Source organism: Cucumis sativus, chromosome 7, assembly GCF_000004075.3.
Source record: "Cucumis sativus cultivar 9930 chromosome 7, Cucumber_9930_V3, whole genome shotgun sequence".
NCBI classification, from domain to species: Eukaryota; Viridiplantae; Streptophyta; class Magnoliopsida; order Cucurbitales; family Cucurbitaceae; genus Cucumis; species Cucumis sativus.
This window is the reverse complement of record NC_026661.2, coordinates 917,977-943,963: the sequence shown is the minus strand read 5'-3', so window position 1 is coordinate 943,963 and position 25,987 is coordinate 917,977. Positions and strand designations below refer to the sequence as shown.

General features: G+C 29.5%; 2 protein-coding genes across 2 annotated transcripts; one reads left to right on the top strand and one right to left on the bottom strand.

The window, feature by feature from the left end:
• Positions 1–530: 530 nt before the first annotated feature.
• On the top strand, positions 531–3,389 carry LOC101208891. The gene is made up of 2 exons (XM_004144801.3): positions 531–958; positions 2,201–3,389. The coding sequence occupies exons 1-2, from the start codon at positions 677–679 to the stop codon at positions 3,047–3,049; spliced, it is 1,131 nt and encodes a 376-aa protein (XP_004144849.1). The 5' UTR covers positions 531–676; the 3' UTR covers positions 3,050–3,389.
• A 2,760-nt stretch (positions 3,390–6,149) lies between these two features.
• Positions 6,150–7,536, bottom strand: LOC101208647 (probable BOI-related E3 ubiquitin-protein ligase 2). The gene is made up of 2 exons (XM_011660295.2): positions 7,068–7,536; positions 6,150–6,959 (listed from the first exon to the last, which is right to left on the bottom strand). Exons 1-2 carry the CDS (start codon positions 7,353–7,355, stop codon positions 6,420–6,422), a joined length of 828 nt encoding a protein of 275 aa, XP_011658597.1. The 5' UTR covers positions 7,356–7,536; the 3' UTR covers positions 6,150–6,419.
• Between the last annotated feature and the right edge of the window lie 18,451 nt (positions 7,537–25,987).

Sequence of the window (25,987 nt, the reverse complement as noted above, 5' to 3'; positions counted from 1 at the left end):
AAAATTATTGAAATTGAAAAAGAAATTTGATATTTAAAGAAAAAAATTTATTTTATAGCAATTTAGAAAGAAATTTGATATTTGAAAAATTGAAAGAAAATTATTGGTATTTAAAATAAAATAATCGTAGCTACGACCCACAATGATTTGAAGCTAAATGTATTTACTACAGTAGAACTAAACGAAAAATTAGTTAAAAAGAAGCTAAATGTATAACTTGAGAGAGGCACGTGTCCCGACTAGTTAATAAATAGGCGCATGCCTTTGTGATTAATTAATAATAATAATAATAAAATTTGCAAATAGGTTGAGATTTTAAATTAAAAAAGATTTTTCGTCCGTCGTCTCGTCCCTTCCCCATTAACTCCACCTTTATTTTGTTGCCTCTTATTTAATTATTGGTTAAGGGTGATTTTGGCTTAGTCTTATAATAAAAATATACAATTAAGTATGGAATAGGTGAGCCCACGTTCATCTCATTGGACCATACAATAAATCAATATTTAAAAAATTAAAGAAATTGCGTATTTCAATTTTCAGTTCCAACTGTCTTACTTGGACTCTCTCTTTCTCTCTATCTTCCGAGTTCCAACTCCACCAACCCCCCAGGGCAGCCTCATTTCTCCTCCTCCTCCTCCTCCTCCGCCGCCCCCCAACTCCACGGCCAACACCCTCTATGGAAAGACTTCTTTTCTCTTCTTCTTCTCCCTCTTCCCTCAACATTAACCCTAATTCATCTCTTCTTCTTCCTCGCTTTCCTCGCATTTTCGACTCCCTTAAGCCCAATTTCCCCCTCCCCACCCGCCATGGACTTCGCCCCCTTCCTGAAATCTCCTCTAAGTACCACAACCCTTCTTTTTCATCGCCCAATTCCTCCACTCATTCCATTTTCCACTCCGATTCTCCACCCGCCTCTCCTAAACCTCATTCCCTCAAACCTTTCGCCCCAAAGGATAAGGTATTGGACACTAATTCCTTCATTTTATATTTCTGAATTGCGTTGGTGAAACCAGTTTTTTTTCTTTCTTTCTTTAGCTCAGTTTTTGGAATACTGTGAGTTTTGGTCATTTTTGTTTGACTTAATTATCGAATTTTAGGTCATTTTTGTTGAATTTTATTACTTGAAATTTCACCTGATTATACGAGTCATGTGGATTCCACTTAGATCTTATTGTACAATTTCTGTTTTATTGTTGGAATCGCTGGAAAGAACGACTGATTTTAAATTTCGTAATATTAGATCAGGAATGCCTCTCATGAATTACAATTGTCAGCAACAACTTCATATATATGCTTTAGCATTATACCAATCCAATTTTTTGGATCACGTTTCAGTTGTCTTGACCGTTGAGTGAGATTTTTTATTGTGGATTAAATCTTGAAAAGGATCTTAATGTAGAACCATGGGGTATGGTCAGAGAAATTTCTGTTTAATGTGGCATTCTTCTTTTATTGTCAGCGGTACTCATGAAGATTTAATATTTTCATTTGTTTATTTGTTTCTATGTGGTCACACACTCAAAAACTGATACAGACTATAATTTACGATTTTATTTTCTGTCGCCTTATCTTTTTCTGACTCTTTGGACACCACGAAAATCCCAGCTCTGTTCACTTGTCCAGGCATCCCTGACATTTACGAAGCAATATAATGGAACTAGTGAATAATTTACAATCTAATTATTGACCGTAGAAACGTACACATCCCTAATTAGTCTAATTTACATTTTCCAATTGGGGATATTCTTTTAAATCTAATGCATAACAAGTTTGTGGATTAGCAAAGTTGACAGCCATAGCCATCGGTCTTGAGAAAAAAAGTGTTATATTTTTTATAGCTATTAACTTGGTAAATATGTTGAATAGCAAAAACCCTTTTGGCTCTCTGATTCTTTGATGTCTTTGCTTTAGTTTCTAGTAATGTATTTTTTTCTTAGAAGTTAAAACTGATGAAATTTCACATCTCTAATTAGTTTGTTTACATTTTCCATTTGGGTTTATCTATTTAAACCTAATGCATAACTAGTTTAAGGATTAGCAGAATGTCCAGCCACAGTTCTGGAGAAAACAGGCGTTAATATTATGAATAACAAAGACCCTGTTGGCTGTCAACTTGATATCTTTGCTTTAGTCTGGAGTTATGTATTTTCTTCCTAGAAGTTAGAACTGATAAAATTTCATATGTTGTTAAATTTCATAGGTCAAAAGTTCACTCTTTGTTCTTTCTGCTCTTGCTCTGATCCTGATTCAACCAGTCTTTGCACCAGCAGCTTTTGCATCTTTTCAAAATGCAGCTAAAACTGGAGGTCCTGCAGCTGTTGCAGTTGGGCGACGTCTGATCCAAAGTGAACTATTAAATAGTGCTTGGACTGGTTTCTTCGCTGGTTGCTTACACACATTATCAGGACCAGATCACCTCGCTGCTCTTGCACCCCTTTCAATTGGGTGTAACCGCATGGAAAGTGCTGCAGTTGGGGCACTTTGGGGTTGTGGTCATGATGCAGGTCAGGTCATTTTTGGTTTACTATTTCTACTGCTAAAAGATAAGCTTCACATTGAAATTCTCAGAACCTGGGGCACAATAATAGTAGGTGTAACCCTATTTATTATTGGTATTATGGGAATAAGGGAAGCTTCAGAAATTCGTACCCCATTTGTAGTAGCTCTAGATAATGGTGAATGTGATGTCGGCATCTATGAAACACTAGAGAAACCAATGGTTGTAGGTAACAAGAAGAGTAAAAAGTTAGGTTTTGCTACTTTTGCCACTGGAGTTGTTCATGGTCTACAACCTGATGCACTTATGATAGTTTTGCCTGCCCTTGCTTTACCTTCCCGTGTAGCCGGCGCTGCATTTCTTCTAATGTTTTTAGTTGGAACAGTTATTTCAATGGGAAGCTATACTGCTTTTATAGGCTCGTTTAGCGAGGCATTGAAAGATAGAGTGCCTAGAATAACTGAAAGACTGACTTGGGTTGCTTCTTTTGTAGCCATTGCTCTTGGACTTGCCATTATCATTAGCCAGTTTCTTGGCTATAGTCTCTACTGATTCATTTACCCAAAATACTCCATTCTCATTGCCAGATATAAAAGTTAAAAAGTATAGAGGAGTAGCCAAAGTTTTCTCCCACGCAATTTGTTTCTTTCTTACATTATCTTTTTCCTGCTTTGGATCTTGTTTGTACTCTATGGATCTCAAATTGTATAAAATGTTGGTCAAGAAATGATATTCTGAATAGTTAATATTTGACATTTTTCTGTTCAAAATGGCTAAGATTTGATTGATATTTGTGAGATGGCCTTCATTTTCTGTATAGGTTCATGACATGGGACAGCGTGTTTTCTGTACTCAAAAGATAATAATAGTAATCCTTGCAAACTTTCATTCTTCTTTTCCAAAGTCAGTTTGTTTATTTATTTTATTTGTTTGGTTCTTTTTTCTCTTGTCTTGAAGTTTGAGCAATGTATTTTGGTGATTTCCATTGAAATAAAAAAAAGGGGGGGAGGATATAAAGAAAGAATATATAGAAATATGTAATTGTGATGTGATGTGACTTGGATTGACTAATGGAATGGAGAAAGAGGACTTGGAATTTTCCTAAGCCCATTAATGGATGAACTGAACAATGTTTTTCCAATCTGATTTTTCAAACATTAATAAAGAATTAATGCTTTGTTTACTTTAATGGAGATAAGATTGGAATGAAGAGAGTCGCCACTTTGAATGCGATCAAAATCAATTTAAATGTGGAATCAAAATGGTATTGTGTCTCCTCTTAAATTTACTTTTGTTAAATCACACCCTAAAGTTGATGGATTTAATTGTTTTGGGTACCAATTTTCGTTCATAATTTTGATTTATGCTTCCACCATAGTAGTTTTGTAATGCTTGCCAAAGTTAATAGTAGTTTTGAAAGAATATGAGTATCTTTCTAGTTAATGACAAAATTTAAGTTTAACCTTTAAAGTCATATTATCATGAGTGCTGAACTTATTTACCACATCTTTTTAGTAATTTTGAAATGTTGAGCATTTTGTTACGTTTCAAATCACCAAAACACGTGGATTTAATCATTTCATTGAAGATAAATTTAATGTTCGATTTCAATATTTTAAATGCAGTATCTAAATCAAAATTGATTTTAATTCATTACACGAATATCTTGAACTGTTATTCAAAATAGAAAAAAAAAATTAACAATGTAAAACCACTTTTTAAACACAATCTATACTCCTCAAATGTCTTCTTGACGTGAAACTATATTCGAGATTCGTACTCCTCTCGAGTGGACTTTCATCAATCAACTTTTGAAACCTAGGAAGAACTTGTTCTTATCCAAATCAACAAATCTTGTCTAGAACATACAATCCAAATGATCTATTACAAAAATTGACCACATCTATATTCCAACTCATAAATGTATAAAAAGAAAAAGAAAAAGGACTTGGAGGATAATTTAGAAAGAAAAAAAAAAAGGTCCAAAAACACTTTTTTCCCTTTTAACCAAAAGAAAATATTTAAAGGGGTAATTTTGTGGAGAAGCCTTGAGAAATGGAAGAAATAGAGATAGGTTTAGGTTTAGTAGGTCCACCACTGACCACACTATATTGGTTTGTAACAATTAGAAGAGAACCCCAAACTTGAAATGTGTAAGCAAAAGCAAAGGATGATGCGGTAATTCCTTTCATTTGCTCCCAATACTCTTCCTTTTTTTCTTCTTTGGTCAAAACACTCTAAATGCCCCCTCCCCTCCCCTTTTATCATAAAACCTTTTAAACTTCCCAATCAAAATTCTTCCATCTTTATGGATTTATGTTCCTATACCAATTGTGTTTAGTACACATTCATGTAATCCTAGTAAAAAAAAAAAAAAAAGCCATCGTGTTGATTACTTTACGGATAATTAACTTAAATTTCTAATTAATTAAAACACTAAAAGTTATTAAAAACGTGATTAACACCAACATGTAATCAAAAAGTCCCAACTTCAAACCTTTCATCCCCAATTTGTAGATTGATGATTCTCTTATTCACTATAGAACTATGGTGGTGGATTATGAATTTAAAAAAAAAGAAAAGTGAGAAAAAAAAGAAATGGGTGTGGCCACCTGGGAGAGTGAAAGGGAAATTGAAAATTGAAAAATAAAGACGAATCAGATCTCGCCACCTGGCGTACAAAAAGAGATACAGCATGGTTGGGAAACACCAGATTATAGTTGTTGGACGACATATCGGAATGATATTGAAGTGCCCAATTAAACCCTATTTTGCAATAATAATTTCGTTTGATTTTCTTATGAAGAATTGAATGCATAAATAAAGAAATAAAGAAATATTTGAAAAGAAAGAAAAAGAAAGGAATGAAGATTCATATAATTAAGACATAGTTTTAGTTGAATGAGAAGAAGAAGAAGAAAAGGGGGGGTTCTGATCCAAGTGACCAAATATATATGGTCATGTGTTTGGTGGATCATCATTCATTTCTCCACACATTTTCACTAAACATACTCCTTCCTTAATCCTTCCACTTTTCTTTTCATTATTATTATTACACACTTTCTACTTTAACCAAAATTTTACAAGGTGGGGATATATAATTATTTCAAGAATGATCTTCATTCTTCACAAAATTTGAAATCAAACTCACATCCATTCAGGTTGGTAAACACAGTAACATAAAACCTAATTCGGATTCTGTATCATTCAAACAACATAACTTTTAACTAAAATAATAAGGCATAGAATCCAAATCCAAATCCAAATAAAATTTGACAACTAATTTTTCAATGGCAAAAATGTCCAACAAATCTAAATTGGTCAAATCGATTTGATGGATCGATTGACTAAAAAAATAAAATGTAAAAATGTCGTATTTGAATAAATTAATAAAAACAAAACTATTTTTATTTAGAATGAGAAGAATTGAGAAAAGAAAAAAAGATGGGAATATACCAATTTTTGATACGAAGAACAAATGGAGCCAAACAGAGGACTGAACCAATCTGACAAATCTTTTTTCTTTCAAATTTTGCAAATTGACCTCTGACAATGAAACCCCAAAATGGGTCACTAAAAACTGCCATTACATAATCAAAATCAATCTTTTAAAACCTACAAATTTTATAAAATAAAACTTAGAATCAAAGGATTTGGAAAAAGAAAAAGATGCTCTGTCTTGTAATAATCTGTCCACTTCATTTTGGTAGTTTCAAAGTACAATTTTCCAATCCAAAATCAGAAGAAACAGTAAAAAAATAATTATAATAATAAGAAAACAAACATGGAAGAACAGTGGCTTCTTCTATGGACAATTTTTTTTTTCTGTTCATCATCATCATTTTCTATCTGATTTTCTCTCAGTTTCCCGGAAAAGAAAATTCTGGGTGTCTTTTTTTTTTTTTTTTTCTGTTTTCTTTCCTTAGAAAATCAAAGCTTCTATGCTTGCTTTCTTCCCCGTTTGGCAAACTGGACATGAATCAAGAACGGTTTCACAATCTTTACAACAACAAAGATGTCGACATGGCAAGAAAATCATTGAAGAATTCCTAAAATTGCAGCTTCTACATATCATTTTCTTGTTCTTCATTTGCCCTTGTTCTGAAACGGAGCAACACTCGGTTCCTCTGTTTCTGGCCGGGATTTGTTCGTCGGCGGAGTTCATATCACAGCAAGATTCGGCATCGTCGAAGGAATTGGTAACTTTTTCTCTCATTTGATCCAATGTGTTGTTGAGAGACATAGCCATGGCTTCGTTTTCTTGAGCAATTCTTTGCCAAAGTTGATTCTCTGTTTCTAGTTTTCTCAAGAAAATTTCAAGTTCCATTGTTTTTTTAGCAGCTTTGGCTATTTCCTCTTCTTTCTGTCTCAACAGAATCGCTGTTTTCAATTCGATTTTCTTCATTAATGCTACAATTTGTTGCTTCCCTTGCTCTCTCAACGCTATTCTCAAACTCTCATTCTAAACAAAAAAAAAAAAAAAAAAGATTCAAAATATTAAAACAGAGCATCATTCTAAAAGAAGAAAACAAAAAAGAATCAACATCGTAGAATAGATTTTGATTGGAACCTGCAATCTAATGTAATGGTCGATCTCCTGTCTCTGCTTCTCAACATGTGCACTCACACATTGAGAGAACCCCGCCGTTGCGGCAGCCGTCCGGTGAGGATTCTTCGTGAAGTTTAAAACAGAGGCCACATCGGCACCGTCGCCGCCGCCGCTAGAGACAGAGAAAAACTCAGGTTGGGAAATGAGCGGCGGTTTCTGGAAGCTAAATTGAGAGTGGGAATCAGTTGGTGAGTTGGCGGCGAAGGGGAAGACGAGGTTTTCAGGGTAGAACTGAGCGTGAACCGCCATGGATTGGGAGGAGGGAGAAGAACCCCTTTAAAGATAAAAGGAAAAGAAAAAATGGGTTTGGATTAAAGAGAAGAAGTTGGATTAAGATTCACACGAAATGAAGAAAGTAAGAGGAGAGGAGAGAAGAGGAGAGGAAGGGTGTGAAAATGGGGGAGCTTTTAAGAGAAATGAATGAATTATATTATTTATATATGCATTGGAAAAAGATGTGATTTTTTTAATGAAATTTTTATTTCAGAATTATAAAAAATAATAATAATAAGTGGTGATAAAGAGAAAAAAAAAAAAAGAAAAGAAAATCTTTTTTTGGGAAGGGCAAAGTAAAGGGAAGAGGTTGACAAGAAAACAGAGAAAGAGAAAAGAGATTTAATAGGAGAAGTTGGGGAAAGGGAATAGTCTACCCATACTATTTTCTTTTCTTTTTAACTTTCTCTTTTCTCCCTCTTAACTTCTTATTTCTAACCTCAACTTTTCAAATATACCCAACTCCCTATCTTCCTTCAAATTATACACAATTATTACAAAATTTGGTTAATTCTAGTAATCAAATCCAAAGTTTGTGATAGACTATATTATAAACATTTTGCTATAAGTAAACATATTACATTTACCTTTTGTATGATGATGTAAAATTGATGGTTGAATTGGTATAATAGATAGAGTTAAATTGTAACAAATAATAGCATATGGATGGATGGTAGGGGGTAATTTTATTTTTAATTATGGATGAAAGAGAAAGAGGGTTTATAGGGAAGGGTAGAGAGAGAGAGAGATGCAGATTTGGTGACTAAAGTATAGGGGTCAGAGATTTCAGAGAGAGAAAGCTTAAAAAGAGAGAAAAAATGGAGGATTGAGAGAGAAAGAGGGGACTGAGTCAGTATTGAATTTGGTGATTGATGATGATGATGATGATCATAAATAATGAATATAATTCAATTTAAGGGGAGGGGAGAATCTCTAGATTTGTTTGTTTTTTTTTTTTTTTTTCTTCTTCTTTTTATTCAATAATAATAATAATATAACTTTCAAAATTAGAGTGAACTCCTAATTTATCTGTCTTGATTTAGTCCATTTCTTCTGCTTTTCATCCAACCATTTTTGATGGGTTAAGATAGTTCCATTTTGTAATCCCTTTGATGGATTCTTTATGGCTCTTTTTATGTCATTGTTTGTTACCCCTTTTTAAGTTTTTCTTAAATTACAACTTTCCTACTTCCTTCCCATTCTCTTTCTTTCTCATTTTTCAACTTAGCCAACCTTTTAAAATCATTGAGATTAAATAAAATAAACATACTATGATTAAACTAATTAAATAATAAGAATTAAAAATATAAAATGGAGATGCCAGAAATTTGGAGATCCATATTTTAAAAGTTTGAATATCTTCTAATACTCCAAAACAACCACAGTGATCAAGATGTTTGATTATCGATTTTAATTTTTTATTTCAATCAACTTTTAACTTTTAATTTTATAACTTCAAATTTATTTTTTATTTTATTTAATGAGACATTTTAAATATATGTATTTGAGGTATATAAGTTTAGTTTTGAATATATGGACCAAAGTTAAATTAGATGTGTGTTTGGTTTTGTATTATTTGTGTGGCTAATTATATTATTTAATTGGGTTAAGATTTAGGGTTAAAAATGGAAAAAAGTCTATAAAGAAATATTTGGAATATAGGTAAATAAAAATGGAAAATTGAAAATTATAGAGACGAAATTGGAAGTATACTATGATTTAAAAAAGGGTTTGATATTGAATTATGAATATTTAATAGTGTTTGTTGGGAACTTAGGGGGACAAAAGCAAAATTGATTAGTAAGGTGTTGAAGTCAATCTTTGACTTCATATAAATTAGAGGATCATGTGGAAGTCCAATTTTTCTTTCTTATATATATATTTCAAATCATACTTTCCTTGCATTTTAAAAACCAATATTTAGTTGAGAATTCAAGTACAAATATGAAATTTGTGATTGAAAAAAAATATAGAGAAACTAAGAAAAAATTGTCTTAATTATGTTACTTGAAGCTAAGTGATATATGAAGGGTCTCATTATTAAAATTTATAGTTTGTAGTAGAAAAAATTACACAAGTTCACCTAATAAATAACTTTCTTCTAGATAATACGATCCTGACTTCTTTAGTTTAATCCAAGAAATAACGGATTTTTTTTTATAGGTTGACCACAATATTACATCTTAAATAGATTCAATTAATTTTCTTCCATAAAAGAGTTGCTAATATCAATTACTCTAAACTAATTTAAGCATTATATCGTATGCAACATACTTAGAGCACAAATTTATGGGGACTTTCAATCATTTAAAAACATTTTTTCAATTTTACCCCTAAGTTTCTACATTCTATATGCATCTATTGTTTCTTCAAATTCTTCCCATCTAACCAAGCGGAAACAAACATGATCTAAAACAAAGAAAAAGAAAAAAATTGATTGATCAAGAAAACAAAATCTAAAATGTTAGAAAATAGTATCAACCCATATGGAAAGACGAAAGTTATTATTATTATTTAGGAAAGAAAGTAGGTTGTGAGGATGGTGTTAGACAAAAACAGGGAGAGACAGCCAGTTGGAAACACAGAATTTTGAGATGATTTGCAACCTTTTTAAATGTTACAAGTTTGAAATCAATTTCTATTCAAATGGAAACAAAAAAAATTAGCACAAAGGTTTCTTATATCTTCACCTAAAAATAAAATTGAGGAGAAAAAAGAAGAAGCAATTATTATGTAAGGCCACTATTTTGTCGGCAAAATTCATAAGAATTGAAATGTATAATGTTTAGAAATGAAAAGAGTGATGAATCAAGAGGTGAGACCTGCATCCTTTCTGTTGATAAAAACCTTTACATTCAATTCATATGGTTTTGTTATTATCATAAAATTAAATTACATACCTATTTTACTTATTTTCTTTTCTTAAACAAAGAAAGAAAGAAAACTGGATATATATTATTATTATGTATACACAGAAAACAACATTTTGGGGGAAGAAAAATGAGAGACATGAAAAAGTGTGTAAGTTGGTGGTGGTGCAGCTTAAAGTACTTTTACGTGATATTTGGTTGAGTAATTACTTCTTTTCTATTATCAATCTAAAAAAATGTTCCCCATGTAAGTTTCTGTCTTTTCAACGTCAATCTTTTTACCTAAAGCACAACACCACCAATTATCCATTTCCTTTTCTTTTTTACTTTTTCATCAAAACTTCTACATCTAATTTTCTTCACTAACATTTCCCCATCTTTCTTTTAGGATACCTTTCTATTTCTATTCATCTAATTATATCTGTTATATAACATAACATAACATAACATGTGTTTATTGTTTTTTTCTTTCATTTTTCATACATTATTATGATTATGATTATGTTATAGTATAGAGAAAGGTTGAAATGAAATAAATATACCAATATGATTTTATTATCTTATTATTTTTCACGTAATAAATATTCTTACTTTGGAAATAATTAAACAATGATTTTCTTGCTATATTTTAGTAGACTAATAATTGTATTTAAAAAATAGTTATAAAAGACGGCCTTATGGTCTAATCTCATCACCTATATAAGCTAATTCAAGTTATACAATTATGGTAGTACAATATTTTGGACCTTCTAGCTTCCACTAAACTTCATAATGTAATATAATATAACAATAATAACAACAATAATAATTGTAATAAGTTAGTAATTAAATCTACTCGATATTCTCTTTCATGTTGTGTAAGTTTCCACTTTCTCCCACACATTAAAACTCTCTTCAAATCTAGACCTCACCTACCACTTTAACTAAGGTGACAAATTAAATAATTAAATTGGCACTTTCCCCATAATTAAAGAATATAAATGTGAAATTTTAGTTTTTTTTTTAAATATTATTTTCAAATATTTAATGGTCAAATGACGAATAGTTATGGGCAACAGGGTAGAACACAATGAGGTTATAGATGGATGGATATATACACAATTCTTATATTTCTTCAACCTTATGTGACAATGTTTGGTACTTCTGCTTGACTTTTTTTTTCTTTTTTAATCTTGAGGTATTAAGGTCTAGAGAATTGAAAGTTTGATTATATTTTTCTTTTACACTAATTCCAACTTTTGTTTTGAAGATGATGTTTGAAGTGGAAAGTTGGTTGTTATGGTCAACGGGTTAAAACAATTTGTACTTTAGGTTATTATAAATGGTATGATGCTTTCTACGTGAATACAAGAGTACAAATACATACAAGATAGCTTAAAAGTGATACGGGATCTAGACAACCTAAATAACAAATACCAAAATTAAATACAGTCTCATCCCCCTTCAAATTCAAAGGTGGCGGAGTAGAAGTTAGATTTAGTTTGAAATGCAATTGACTGAAGCGAGTAGAGGAGAGAACCTTGGTGAGGATGCGTGCCTACTAGTTGTTCGACTGTAGATATAGGTTGAAGTCGAATAACTAGTGGAACTTAAGAAATGGTAGCAGATGAAGTGATAGCTATTATCAATGTGCTTTGTCCCTTCGTGATAAATATGAATATAACTATAATTCTCATAATGAAAAATAGTTGCAGAATCTTGAGAAGCCCCATGTTAGCCCGGAGTGATCGAAGACATACAACCTCAAAAGTAGCATCCAGTGAATTAAAAGAATATTAGTTTGGTGAAATTTTAGGGTTTAACATCATAAGCATATTTGGAATGGGACAGGTTTTGTTTCACTAGTAAAATACGACTTAAGCTTCTCGATGAAATTTTATTCGTTCATGTCTACTTTAAGTACTTTTTAAATAAAAGAAGATTAGTTATGTGTTAATGGATATACGTTAAAATCTTATATTTTTTAGGTTAAATGATTTTTAGTTAAAGTTAAAGGGGATCACCCGGAAAACGATCATTACTTTTGAATTTCTCTTATTTACTTTTCATTTAATTTATTTTATTTTACAATCAAACGATGTAAATAGAATAAAATATATTATTAGTTAATGTTGATACAAAAATAATAATAACAATAATAAAAATTTATACTCTCCTTACTAGTTTATTGATGTTAAATTGGGAATTTGACCTATCCATTTGGAGTTGAATATAACCCAAAGTTAACCAAAGGCCTACATTTGACATTATATCAATCAATAGAAGATCAAAAGAAAAAGAGATTATAATTGTACTTACAAATTAACTTCTTGTATAACAATTAATTGTATATAGCATATATCAAATAAATAACTTTTATAACTGACTTTTTTAGATTCCAACCAAATTTTATTTTGAAATTGTACATGCATTTAATTATTCATTTTTGTGAAATGACTATTTTAAAAAACTCATTAATTAATTTTAGTATATATTGATTCAACTTTTAAAATTTTTCAATTTTACACTACAAGAGTTATAGTTCAAGATTGTATCGGCTTTTTTTAGAGACAACAAAAAAATCGACATTTCTCAATTCTTTCGACGCATACACAATGCACGAATGTTCCTCCCTTTTTGTTGATAAAGCAAGATCGGAGAGCACAAATTAATTAATTGATAATACGTTTTATCCAACCAAATTTGGACATGAGTGTAAATTAGATACACAAAAAAAAGGTATAGTTTGAATTAATTAATATAATCTCAAAGTTAAAAAAAAAAAAGGAAAAAGAGAAAAAAACATATGGTTAATTGATATTAGGATAAAGGAATGAATGAGGGGAAATACACACATTCATGGTGTGAGTGTGGGTGAGTTGAGCATTATTACTATTACTATTATTATTTATTATTATGGGTATGAAATGAAGTCGTTTGAAGTCAATAATTTAGGGTTGAAATTTGGGTTCCCTATGAGTTTGAGGCAGTGCCTGTGTGGCTCTGTCTAATGAAAGTGATTCAGAAAAGAATGGACCAAAGGCCGGCGGAGCCCATGGACCCATGTGCCACACCTGCACCCTGCACTCCTCTCTATCACTTTCTTTTTTTCATTTACTCTTTTCCAATTCATTTATTTTCACACGTACAAATACATCTTCTCATCTAACCATTTTGTGATATGGTGTTGTATATTTTAATCAATTCAATTATATTTCACTTGATATGTTTAAGTAACATTCTTTGACTAAATTCCAAATATGTTATTTTCATTTAAACTAATTATATGCCTTTTCTTTTGTTGGATAAAAAAGAAAAAGAAAACAAAGTTGCTTTTGGGGTAAAAATAAAAAATAGAAGTGTCATTTTCTGTCTCTGGAAGCTTCTCAACTACTTCCTTCACCTTCCTCCCCATTTCACTCACTTTTCTTTTGTTTGGTAGCTTTTGATTGATTCATATCCCATACTTTGATTTGTTTTCCATAATATCCTATTCTATCCTACATCCTCTTCTTCCAATTAATTATTTATTTTTAGGCCTAATCCTTTCCTTAATTTAATCAATTTTCTTCTTTTCTTCATTTGTAACTTGTCACTTTTTCATCTTTTCCAATCAAATCATTTGTGTTTCTTTCTGCTTACATCCATTGCATCTCAAATAGATTATCAATCTTGTTTTAAATTTGTCTAAATTTGTATTTCGACAATTCATTCAATCGAAATAATATTTCTAAAACAACAGTTGAATTATTATTGTTTATATTAGAAAAATCTATGAAAATACATACAAATATAGCAAAATTTGATTATTGTTTATACAAAAAAAAAATTAAATATATGAGACGTGATATTTTGCAATATTCTAATTTATTTAATACCTTATTTTAGAGCATATGATCATCAAATAGTCTGTCACAAAGTGCATGCAATAGCCCAAATTATAATTGAGGCGTAATGAATATGAGGATCCCATCAATGTGTTTGCTATCATATCATGAAACAAATAATGGTGAGGTAGCATTAACAATTAGGGGTATAGCTTATGGTTTTAAGAGAGGAAAAAAAGAAGAAAGAAAAACCAAATATATTTGTAGAGTAGAGTTGGGGGCTTTTATTCCAATGATAGGAGAAGAGGGGGGGAGGCAACCCCACATAGACATATATACAAAGACTTTGCCTTCCATCTTTTGCCCATTTAATGCTCTTCACCTTTTGCTCTTTTTCACCATTTCATTTCATTTCCTTTTCAAAATCCTCATGATTTTTCCACCTTTGCTTTTTTATACACCTTCAAAAGTTGACTTACAAAACCCTATTTACTAACTTATTATATCCACCACTTCTAGATCTCATCAAAACACGTCTATTTTTTTTTTTTTTTTAACTTGAATGATATATCATGCATATGTCAAATCATTCTTTTTTTTTTTCTTTTTCCAACATCTAATACGTAAAAAGCAGTTTTTGAAATTTAGAGTTGAACAAATGATAATTTACAACCAATAATAAAATTAGATTAATTGTTCTAAAATAGTTTGGAGGAAGAAAGGTTTAATTTGGGGGTACATAATTTGATGTAAAAGGTGATGAGGAAGTTTCCCATATGGTTTCATTTAATTCCCACTAAAATCATCTTTTTAGGTGAACCTAAAGCCCATTAGTAAACTAAAGTTTAATTAATTGATATCATTAACCACACAAACTTAATACTTTGGCTTATAATTAAATTTTGTTGAAATGGATTTAATGGAGAGAGTCACACCCATTTTAATATGTCGTCGGTGATTAATTCATTAGTCTATTAAATATTAATCATTTTGGCTTTACTTAATTAATCCCCTCTTCACCGCCCAAATCTACCTTTGATTGAAAAAAAGAAGAGTATGGTTTAGATAAGAATAAAATGGGGACTTTTTATACTTATATATGTGTGTGCTTTGGTGATGTAATTAAATTCAGTATAATATGTATTTCACTACCAAAAACACAACAACAAATTATGTGTATTAGATATGATGATGAAATGATTAATTGATTATATGTATTAGCTTTGATTAAACCATAAGTATTCTGTATGTGTTTGTTTAAAAACTACTCTTATTTTAAGAATTGAAATATTAGCTTTCAATCTTTATAAATGTTTTAAAAATACGCTTCAAATAGTTAAGATATAAATGAAATGGTACAATAATATTGATTTAAATTATGAACTTGGATGACCATGCACAATTTGAATTTCAAAAGTTTTCTATTCCATAAGTGATTTTGAAAGGTTTATAAAAGTTCAAATCTATGAGTAAATTTTAAACAAAATAAATAATAATAGTCGAGGGTATTTGTTATTATTTAATTCTATTTTTCTTTATTTTTATCATATGTAATTGAGAAGTTTTTATTTTATTTAATCTAATATATAATATTTGTTGTAAAAATGAGGTAAACTCATATCTTCAAAATCGAGAAAATGTAATATTAAATTAAATATTATTATCGATGTTTATTATATGCTCAATATCAAAATGTCATGTTCCTCCACACTTCATCTATAATGTCATGTATCTTGACGATTTTAATCTTTAGTGTTCATATAATCCACCTCATGCTTGCAAATTACCTATAAGTGACATTTTATAGGTTTTGTAAGATATATATTTCAAGGAAATTGGAAATAGTGAATAATTATTGATGATTCTTTCTTTATTTTATTTTAATATTATAATTTTTTCCATATCGCATGTTCTCACTTAACCAACGTTGGATTCAATATAAATATTTTTTTCATTGGCGAACAAATCATGATAATTAGGTTAGAAGTTGAGAATTTCTATCATAGTTATTGTACTTATATAAAAAAAGCACAAAGTAAACACTATTGTAATAAGCTTAAAACTGTTAATAAAGAATGCTTTTAAGTAAAAAAGAATTATTGAAACTTTTAGAAGAAAAGGAAACCCCAATTAATTGTCTCCTTTAATCAACTGTTTAATTAATTTTCAATTATTGAAGTTATAATCTTGGTACATTTTCAATTTTCAAATTTCAAATATAAAATAATAAACTAAATATATTAAAGTTTCAAATTCAATCATGATCAATTATGCACATCATAAACTTATTATTAAACTTTAAAATTTTGTTATATATTTGGTAAATATTTTCACCAAATACTACTATTTACAAATAATTTTCCTATCATATTGTATAGTAATTCATAATATGAAAAATGATTTTAAAATCATCCCAAACATATTCAAAATATTGTTATGAGGATAATTTTTAGAATTAATTAACCCACTTAATTAGGAAGAAAACTTTCATATATATGCATATATATATATATAGTTAGGTAGATTGACTCTCCACCAATTAAGATCCTTCTCAATCAAACCTTATTCATGGAAAGGAGAAAAAAAAAACCCTAATAAATGTAATTATAAGACACATTATTTAAAAATAATTAGATGAAACAATATGTTTAATATAATAAAACTATGTATAATTAATTAATTGATACTATAAAGTGACAGGGGTGTTTGTTTATAGTCACACACACACATTAATATATTTAATTTGATTTGATGTGTTAGTTTGTCCATTATATGCAGCCCCCATATGATCAGTCCTAAAGTTGGGGTGACATAATTGTCACATATTTTTAATATGCCTTAGTCAATTATGATAATGACACAAACCCACAAAACCATTATTATTAATTATGATCAACTCACTTTGTTTCTATGTTTAAATATTTTTATCTAATTTCAAATTCTCCTAAGAAAAAAAAGGTTATTATTTGATTTCAACAATTTCTTTTACTATTAACTCAAATCTATACACTTAAAAATATCTTTATAATTATTACTGTTACTATTGTAATTATTATTATTTGGAAATGCTTACTATAGGATTGACTCTTGAAGTATGAACATGTCTTAGGAAGTTAATGAGAAAGAGAGAGGATGAGAGTGGTTTTTGGGGTGAATTGATTTGTTGTTGCATGGTCAAAAAGCTACAACTCTCTCTCTTCTATCTTTTATCATTTTAATTTGTTTATATATTACATCACAAAAATATTTCTTAAGCTTCATCTCTCTTTTTTTTTTTCCACACACAAGAGAAAATGGTTGTTGGGTGTCCAATAATAAGAAGAAAACAAAACAAAAAATAATAACAACACTCTCTCTCGAATTTAAAAGTATTTATTTGAATGAAGTTTAGCTTCAAGTTAAGCATATGTCTCACTCTCACATTATGAGAATGGGACCTTAGATTCAAAACAAGTCATCTCTTTCATTTTATTTTTCTTCAAACAACAATGTAGAAAAGAGAAAACGATTGAAAACTAACAGATTAGTTAGATTGAGATGTCATAGTCAATTGACCATTACTCTTACTGATAAGTAGAAAATATGATAGATAAAAATAAAGAGATCAGAGACGCGTTTACCAAGTGGAGGGAAAAAAAGGGATACATAATTGAAAAATGGGGTTTGAAAAGAAAAGATGTGAAAAAGAGAATGAAGAGGAATGGTAGCTAGGAAGAGTGTGAGGCCCCAAAAAGAGGATGAAAGAGATTTGATATTACAAAAATCAAAACATACTTTTTCAAGTCACAAAATAAAAGAAAAACTTTGCCTTTCCCATTCAACATTGGAGACCCACACACGCAACTCTTCTACCCATAAATTTCATCTTTCTTTCTTTTTTCTTTTTTACTACACACACACACACACATGAAAAAGAGAGAGTTAACAATAATAATAAAAGAAACACAAACACACTTTCTATTTTTTTCTTTGCATTGGTTTTTGGGTTTTTTGTTTGTGATAGTCATAAATAAATGGTATATATCCAGAAGCATATATATGCATTTTCCTCTCACCTTCCTTCCTTCCCTTTTCATCCTTATCTTCTTCCTCAACTAACTTTCTTTTCTCTCTCCTTGATTTCATAACATTACTGTAAATTACAAACATATGCATATATTGTGTCCACATCGACATATATATATTGAAATTCCTTCTAACTTGTAAGGAATTTGGAGGGAAATAATGATGGAGGATGGAATCCCATTGTCAAAGAGTGTGGAAAATGGGCTATTGGTCGGTTTAAGTTTAGACCATGAATTGTACTTTTCTGAGATGTTGAAAACCGACCAGCCCGACCGGATTTCCAATAATACATAACAAACACAACCTTTTTGAATGTTGACCCACCACTCACTCATTAGGTCAAAGTGGCCGTTTCGAAATTATATTTCCGGTGACGGAGTAGATTCCTCCGGCATGCATGGATATGCCATTTATGCACCCTCACTTTACTTAAAGAAGTCAAAAAGGCATTGCATGAAGATTAGCTACTTTTCCTTTGTTTTTCTTCTTTCATTTAAACCTATTCATTGTTTTCCAAATTGTAACAGTTTGTCACAGGTTATCCACGGAAGAGACCCAAGTCAAAAGTGTCCCGGAGACGGCATGATAGTTCACACGTCTCAAAGAAAAAGTCAAATTCTCAAGTTTTGGTTTGATCAACATTCTACATCCATATCGATGGCTACATCTAACTGATATTATTATATATATATATATATATATTCCAAGTGATGGTCCAAGAATAATCTTATAAATATGGCCCCTACAGAATTAACTTCAACGAGTAAAAATTGTTTCACAGTATAACTAAATACTATGTGTACTAATTTTGGACATCAAAGTATGTTTGACTCTTTACCACAACTGTGAAAGAGTGTGCAACTACTCTTATATGTCAGCTCTAGCGACACCACAATAGTACAAGAGGAGAGGCTCTGAACTTGGTACCCACTTCAACAGTACACTTCTTAACAAGATGATCGTGTAAATGCTATGGACTAAAATTTATTTGATCTAATAAATTCCATTTAAAATAGAGAGAAGTTGTAACAATTTTAGAATTTGTTTTGGAGATTGGATGCATACAAGTTCTTAATTTTTAGTTTTTCCTTTTTTTTTTTTTTTTTTTTTTTGTTTGGTTAAATCTTTTAAAATGCATGGCATTACTTTATAACAATAGTTTAAAAGAAAGTGTGTCAACTAAATTAGAAAAAGAAAATGTAAGAATTGATCATATGTGTATTAGGTATAAAGATTTGGTAAATGATAATCTATACTTTAGATTAACAATTCTTGATTGTTGTTAGGTTTCTAAACCATAGTTAATTATTATTAATAATTTCCATTGTGTTAAATTGTTTTTTGCATTTATCAATTTAACCATTTTTGTGATGTTAGCGCAATGAAATGTTATATTTATTATTTAACAACATTCTAACAAAATAATTACATCCTAAGTTTTCTCGTGACATTAATATTGTGGGAAATTGCAATGGATGACTATTTTAGCAATAATAATTAAGAATATAACAATATTTTAAAAAAATTACAAATATAACAAAACTATCACTGATAGATTTGTATCGGTGATAGACTTCATATGGTATATCAGTGATAGACTAATATTTACAACATGATCTATCAGTGATAGAATTTGACAAAATTTGTTATATTTGCAATTTTTTTAAAATTATGCTATATACTTAATTAGTTTGAATTTAATTGTTAAATTTGCGATTGTCCTATTTGGGATGGGGAAATACATGTCCTATCCAGATACGGAAATACGTGGCTAACTTAGTCAATAATTGGGCCACATTTGTTTTATAAAGGCCCAACAAGAGAGTCTTTTGGGCCTTTTCAAGAGATGAAAATCTACCCGTCCTCAATATATAAAGTATCATTTTCTAACCAAGAGGGTAATTGAAGCTTAATAAAAAAGAGATTTTAACTACTATGGTCTAAAATGCAATTTCCCTTAAATTTTTCATAAATATCCTAAATATCAATTTATTTATTATTAATAATATATTAAAAAGTAGGAAAAAAAGTTGTATTTATTAGATATCCAATGTAAATGTTGTAAGTGATTAATTCCATTAGGTTAATACTACAATCAAAATTACTCCTCCTTAATTATTTTTCTTTGGATGATTTTGTTCAAAAGTTATTCTCTCCTGATTTCTCTCTCACTTTCCAACCTTTCACTCCATCCATTTTTTCTTTCGTTTTGTCTTGTATTTCATATATTCTACGTGATTATAGTATATAAATTGAATAATGCAGTGTGTATTTTATGAATGAAATGTTTTATATCAATTTATTTATGTATTTTATTTAAAATATTCGTATCTTACGAAGTAAATAATATGTTATGTTTGAAACAACGATGATTATGTATGAAAGTTGTTTATGTTTACAGGAACATGACTTATAGATATTTCTATTGAAAATGCAAACGTTTTCAATGCAAACGTTGAACTAAAAAAATGCAAACGTTGCACTAAAAATATATGGTATGAAAGCTAATACTATAAGAGGATGATAACAAACAACCAACATAAACAATGCTCATGAAATAATGGAAGAAAGACATATATGTGATGTACCAAAATACACATGAAAGTAACCCAAGTGCATAAACTAACAAAATGGAAACTCTAGCGAAACAAAGCAACAGGAGATATACAACTCAAGAACTTAAACTTAGTCCAAAGATGGGGTGGGAAAGGGGGAACTTAATAACTATACTAAAACAAAGAAGTCAATAAAAGAAGAGTTATAACTCATATACTATATTTGGATGCCAAGATAAAGCAACAAACTACTTTGACATTCAAAATTATCATAAAAGTGCATAAGAACCCTTTGAACTCTCAAAATGATAAAAAAGAGTTCCAAAACATTGCATAAATAACAACTGAAAAATGGCAAAATGAAAGCAGAAGAATGTTTTCTTCCAAGTTGAGAAGAAAACCTACAAATATATATAAAGCAACAATTTATAATCATATCAGACTAACCTTAAACCATTCTCAACATTGTAATTACAGATAAAATCCTCTTCAATTCTGGCAAATGATCTAACTGACTTAAAGCCAAAATGTTTTAATAATTATCTCCTCTTACAAAACCCCTGTCACTTGAACTAGCAACCTCTACAACTTCCCAATGGAAAAGCCAAAAACATTCAAAACATTTCAAAATTATCCATCCAAAAGAAATGCAAAGAAGTTCAATTCAGCTAGGACCACAAAAACTATATAGCAAAAACGAAAGAAACAAAAAATCAAGTAGAAATATTAATTGACTAGTGGAGGAAGAAGAGAAACCCGAGATGGAACCGTTCTAGAATTTTGGAAAAGAGGTTTGAAGAAGACGAGGAAGAGGGAGAAGGAAGATCGGTTGAGGAAGCATTTTGATAGGAAATGTGATAATGGAAAGAGGGAAAGGGGAAAAAACACCAAAGATTAAAGGAGTTAATGTAAGAAAAATATTTTTATAATTGAGAATTAAAATATAATATTTTATTTTATTTTAAAACGAATAAAATATGAAACTTTATGCATTATCGTTTTTTAAAAGAAATATGAATTAAAAATTATTAACTAGAGTTAAAAATATAAACTAAAATAATTAACTAGAATTAGTTATTAATATCATAAGAGTATTTTGTTGAACAATCGTGTAAGAAGTTAAACGTTCGTATGGAAAGTTAGTCGATCGTGTAAGAAGTAAATATCATTTGAAGGTAAAAAGCTAAACGACGGAGTAAAGAGGTAAACGGTTGTTTAGAAAGTTGTTCAGAAAACTAAAAGTTCGTCGGGTTGAAAATGAAAGAAATAATAATAACAATACGACCCGACAATCCAACTCAATCATATTTTATAGGTTGAAAAATTAATTTAGGTTATTTGTGTTGCCAACTCAACCAACCTAAAAATACGAGATGAGAATGTGGGTCAACCCAATCCAACCGCTAATTTAATCTATGAAAAAAAATCACATTTTTTATTAATTAATAAGGCATAACTAAGTAGAGTTAGTTCTGAATAATGTAAGAAAACTATATATATACATGTATATGTTAGGTTCTTAGTACATAAAAAATTAAACGTGTTATTTCTCTTTGGTAATCCCAAAGTGAAAACAAACTCCCTCAAGTGTCTATTAATCCATTATTCTTCGACTCCGTCATTTCCTCTACAGAAGAACACCATCACCACCATCGTTTTTTTCTACTTGAGATCGACCAAGATACTATTTCTTTCTTTCATGTGTTATATACGATATTTGTGACTCCCCCACCAATCGTAAGGTGTTATTGAAATGTTTGTTAAACCCGCACCTACAAAACTCTAATACCGGAGTTCGACTCTTCGTTAGGGTGGACTTTTTTGTTTTTAATTTGTATCGATATAGAAGATGCTTATTTGAATATTCTATACACATACGGTTGTGATGTGAAACCTGATCTTTTATTGTTGGTTGAATGCTTATCTTTGAAACCTAACCGCAAGAGTTCATGTGGTGATAATTTTTCATTTTTTTTGGTTATTCGTATGTTATATATACACCTTGTGAATCTTTTTGTTACTTGAAATTTTGGATAAACGCTCACTTCATATACCTTACAAGTAGAGTTCGAATCTCCATGAGCTTACCTTGTCGCTTTTAGGCTAAAAATTAAAAAGTTTGTTGCATTTTAGATATATTAGAAATTGTATTTTGTTGCATTTTAGATATATTAAAAATTGTGCCTTTTTAATATAAAGTTTGTTTTAAATCGTTTTTTCTTTTTGTTAGTTAAGGATGAATACAAGTATACTTCCAATGGGCTATACCTTTTGTCCCACGGACCAAGAATTATTATGTTATTATCTTTATCACAAAATAGTTGGGGGTTTCGTACCACCAATTATGTTACCCGTCATAGACATTTATACAAAAGAGCCTCCTCAAATATAGGAACAATGTGGAGGGGTTGATGGTCAGGATGTTCATTTGTTCACTTGTCTTAAGAAGAAAAAATCCCGTGTTGTAAGAAAAGTTGGTCCCAATGGAGCCATATGGAGCGGTGAAAGCAAAGCAACTAAAGTGTTTTCTCACAATAATACTTTGGTTGGTGCTTTTAAACGGTTTCATTTTGAAAATCCTAAAATGAAGAAGGATGGTGATCATAATAATAATTACTCGTGGATCATGTATGAGTACACTCTTCACCCTAATCTTGTACCTGAAGGAGTTGTACATGACTCTTTTGTACTGTGTATGCTTCGAAAGAAGATCTTGAAACAAAACAAAAGAGCATTCCCTACAACAAAACAAACATCATCTTGTCTTGATTGGCCAAACACGACGACAACGACAACAACGAAAGTACACGTAGATGATTCAAATACTAAACGCACAAGACAGGAAGAAGAAATTTGCATAGATAGGGTTGAAAATGAATGTTTCATCGGACGATTTGCTGAACAACTTCTGAATGGATACAATTTGAAAGAACCACCTCAACTTATTTCAGAGATCGATTTCAACCTTCAAACTATTCAAGTGAAACACGATTGAAGAGCCAACAATATCATGATAACGTGGGACTTATTAGTGAATGGATCGTAAAACACAATTTGGTTTAATAAATTTAAGAGTTTTATTCGTTCCTAATGCTCTTAAAAAATATTTTAATTTTTCTTACAACCCACCAATGCAAATGAAATGGTGGTCGAAACATAACACACCTCATGAAATATGGTACGTTCAAATTAAAATATATTTTTATTTTTATATATTATTGATCAAACAGTTTCTTTATTTTTTTCTTTTATTCCAATTAACTTTTAAATATTTTAATTATGTATATATATGAAATTATATTATAAAGGTCTTTTATACTATTGATCAAATGTTTTTTAACAATGCTCCTAACAAAAGACTTTGCTCTTTCTTATAGTCCAACAATGGAAATTGGAGCACCCGAACAAAATTATTTAACTGGGCATGAAGATGCATTATTTTTTGCAAGGGAGCTCGAGATGTCCCTTGAACAACAATGAAACGATGTGACACCTTCGTATGTACGTGAGTTTAATTTGCTATCCACAAATATTTCAATTCGTAATTATTTTTTTATTATAATTTTCACAAATTCATAATTTTGCATGTACAACGGTTTGCCACATTCATATCATTCCAACTTGGAGCACATATCATTCTCCATTTGTATTTTTTAGTTTAAGTGAAAATGTGAATATAGATATAGTTTAGAGATGACATAGGTAAATGTTGTTATCGTGTAAATCATTCTTTTTAATAAATAAAATGATTGTTTTTGAATAAAATTTTTCTCTATATATTTTTATTTATTTATTCATAACTAGGATGTTATTTAAACTATATAGAATTAGTAAATCAAATTAAACAATACAAATTTATATCTCTACATATATAGTTGAATACTCTTAATGTCTTTAAAGAAAAGAAACGAACATATTTTATAATACATAAAATCGAACATTTGAATAGATTAGAATTTGCATAGTATGTGATGGTCAAAACAGTCCAAAATTGTTGGGTCAATGTAATATGTTAAAAAGAACATATATAACAAGTTCAAAATAGAAAAATCATAAACGTTACTAGTAAACCGTTCAAATCTTTCAGAAATACTAAAAGAAAAAAAAAACAAGGATGATTCTATATAAATAAAAAAAATAATATGTCGTAAATAACTAGTTGTAATATATGTCATTAAAAGACTAATTGCTCTCTAGTATATGTAATGTTGAGGAAAATTGAATATGTTTGCGATATAAAAACTTTGATGAAAGAATTGAAGATTCAGATAATTGTATGAAAAAATGGTTGAATGAGGAGGATATGTTAAATTGGTTTATGAATAGTATATATGAAATAATACATTGTATATTTTATAAATAAAAAGGTTATGTTATCAATTTGTTAAATTGATTTATGTATTTTATTTCAAATATTCCTAATATATGTAGCAAATAATGAGTTATGTTTGAAATAATAGTGATTATGGTATGAAAGATAGTATATTAAATATAATAAATTGAGGAACTTTGATTAGTATCGTAGATGAAAGTTTATGAAAAAGTATGGAAATAAAATAATTGAATTAAAAACTAAAATACAAATATTTCAAATAAAAGTCTAAAACAACATACAAAAAGTCTAATAATAAGAAGGAAAAACCTGTTGAATTAGGAAAACTTGTATTTCTTTCGATTATGGCCAATACGTCCACAACGATCATATTTAATGTGTCGCTTGAACTTCATTTTAAAAGAAATTCTTATATTCTTTAGTCAACCAACTGAACATTTTACATCCAATGAGAGGATGACAACTTCAATTTCTGTATTATTGAATGTATGCAGTGGTATATTTGGAACAAATCACATAACATAAATGTATTATGCAATAGTATATATGTAAGAAATCGAAGAAAATATTGATCGGATAGAGAGAAAAACTAAACTATATGTGTTACTAAATACGTGTTATTGTATATATACAAATGTATATATTGACAACATCGTCTGTGTATGCAATGATATGTAATGAAATCCAACTATAATTTATGTATTATTGAATATATGCAGTAGTACAGAAAGGTATTGAAATTTTATCATATATGATTAGAGCTTTAACTAAGATTTATGTATTATCGAAATTTTTTTGTAGTATATAAGAAGGTATTGAAATTCAAACATAAAAGAAATATATGATTAAACAATGAACTTATATCTTTCATTAAGTACACATTATTGTATATATGCAGATGTATAAACTGATAAAATGATTTATGTATTACCAAAATATATGAAGTAGTATATATATGTAACAAATCATATAAGATATA

Coding starts and splice junctions, on each gene's coding strand:
- LOC101208891 (XM_004144801.3), top strand. CDS start 677: ATGGAAAGACTTCTTTTCTCTTCTTCTTCTCCCTCTTCCCTCAACATT. Junction 959..2,200: donor CTTTCGCCCCAAAGGATAAG/GTATTGGACACT, acceptor TAAATTTCATAG/GTCAAAAGTTCACTCTTTGT.
- LOC101208647 (XM_011660295.2), bottom strand. CDS start 7,355: ATGGCGGTTCACGCTCAGTTCTACCCTGAAAACCTCGTCTTCCCCTTC. Junction 6,960..7,067: donor ACCATTACATTAGATTGCAG/GTTCCAATCAAA, acceptor TTTTTTGTTTAG/AATGAGAGTTTGAGAATAGC.